Source organism: Montipora foliosa, chromosome 1 (genome assembly GCF_036669935.1).
Source record: "Montipora foliosa isolate CH-2021 chromosome 1, ASM3666993v2, whole genome shotgun sequence".
NCBI lineage: Eukaryota > Metazoa > Cnidaria > Anthozoa > Scleractinia > Acroporidae > Montipora > Montipora foliosa.
The window spans coordinates 59,578,330-59,580,393 of NC_090869.1; the positions used below are offsets into that span (position 1 = coordinate 59,578,330).

General features: G+C 40.1%; 1 protein-coding gene across 1 annotated transcript in view; it reads right to left on the reverse strand.

Moving 5' to 3' along the window:
- Positions 1–603: 603 nt before the first annotated feature.
- Positions 604–2,064, reverse strand: part of LOC138002957 (nck-associated protein 1 homolog) — a 43,221-nt gene continuing 41,760 nt past the window's right edge. The window contains exon 38 of the mRNA XM_068848926.1: positions 604–1,587. Within this exon, the coding sequence (XP_068705027.1) occupies positions 1,564–1,587 (24 nt within the window). The 3' untranslated portion in view covers positions 604–1,563. The remainder of the gene's footprint in view (positions 1,588–2,064) is intronic.

Genomic DNA, 2,064 nt, shown 5'->3' on the forward strand with positions numbered 1-2,064 from the left:
AGTTTTTCTTAACAATAGCCCACTTCGGAAAATACCATAATAATCTTTGTTTGTGCCCCCAAATTTTGAATAAGCATTGTTTCCAGTTTCTCTTGGGACTTATCATGGTCCCAAGAGAAAACAACAAACAATGTCTATTCAAAATTTGGGGGGACAAACAAAAAGTATTATGGGATTTTCCAAAGTGGCCTATTCTTGGGTTTCACTCACGGGATCAACAGTCATGTTTTTCAACGAAAACAAAAGAAGACGTTAGCATAATAATAGCTTTAAATTCCCGGAGGATTGGATCGGCACACCAACATGGCGACCGTGATGTCATGAGAAAACCAAGAATAGACCAATTGCATAAATGGCCGCCAAAAATGTATTCTTTTGTTTATGTGCTAATTAGACTCACTAGCCTCGCTCTCGCACAACCTTCTATTGTATTTTGTCCATGCAAACGAGGCTAGTGAGTCTAATTAGCACATAAACTTTTGGCGGCCATTTTTGCAATCGGTCTGTAACGGGAGACTTATATAATTAGGCCGGTTTTTTCGCGTTCCCAGTGTCGTGTAGCGTGACGGTGGCGCTGAGTCCGCCACAGAACTGAAACGGTCGCTTGATTCAACAATCTTTATTCGACAATCAGGCTATTTACAGCAATGCGGTGAAAACTAAGAAAGGGAAATCATAACTTTTAAACAAAGGAACTAAACTAAAAATACTCCACACAAAAAGAAAGTTTTACAAAGTGGTCAAGTTTGACTTACGTCTGATCTGGTCTCCGAGGTTACAAGTTCTCCCATATAGGTCTCCAGTAAATTCTCCGAACGAAAAGCCTCCAAAGAAATACTCTGGTTGATGTTAACGCGAGACGGACCAGGAACAACTGACCAAAAACGTGTTTAGAACACTAGATACCACACTAATCTCTGAATGACGTAACGCAAAAGAAAAATCCCATCCATCGCAAGAAACTTACGCGAATCTCTCTGATATATACGAAACTACATAAGGGGATTTAACATCGCGTTTCGGTGAAACGGCAATGACAAAGCACGAAATTTACTTGCTCTAACTTTTCTTTTTCTTTAGTTGCTCGATATCTGTAGCTACCAGGTGAAAAAATTACCTAAAGTCAAAGAAGTTTTTTTTTTTTCGCTTTGGCTCATCGACAACGCAACATTTATCCTCACAACTGTCGTTTGCCGTAAATTTTTTTTTTTTTTTGTAAACGAGAAGTGATCGCGTCAAGGTTTTTGTGGTCCGGTTCCAATTATTTCACTGAATAACGCCAGGATCTCGTGGAGTAAATAAGGTAACGGTTACTTTCAGATGTACACAAAAACAATAGTGGACTAACAACTACAAAAAAAATTTCAGTTGATTCGCATGTCAAAGAAATTGAACAAAACAATTCAAGCAAGTTCTATTAGACAGTTTTCTTATTACATCATGCGGTGTCGATATGTTTGTACTTTTTTTAAAAAATAAATTTATATCCAAAGTTACAGGGAGGGAAGTATGATTCGTCATTACTGCGGAATTATAAGCTTCGAAATTCAGCTGCTTTGGCACTTACAACCAGGGGTCCATCTTTTTCTGCAAAGAAACAACTTAAAATTAGTCCATAATTCAGTTTGGCGATATGGAGTAAGGCTTGAGGACCTCGCGCCACACTCTAAGCAGCTTAAGGCCTGGCCAAACGCTCGCAACATTGTTGGGCGCAACATGTTGTGTACGTTTGGCTAACCGGTTGCAACATGTTGGATCAAATTTCAAGACGGTCAAATTTTTCGAGCAACATTTTGGATGTTGCATGATGTTGTACTCGTTTGGCCACGTTCACGCAACATTGTTGCACCAGGGCATGCGCGCTAGGTCACTTGTTGTGCGCCAGGGGCCTGGGGCGCATAAACATTGAAATGTTGCGTTAAAAAAGTTGAAAATGCTGCGAGCGTTTGGCCAGGCCTTTACAGCGAGTTTCAATCGAGTGTCGTAAAACCAAAACCAAAGTAATTACTTTGGCCAATCAAAAAGGACGGAGACAATCCGGTCATAGTTATTAGAGGGGAATGG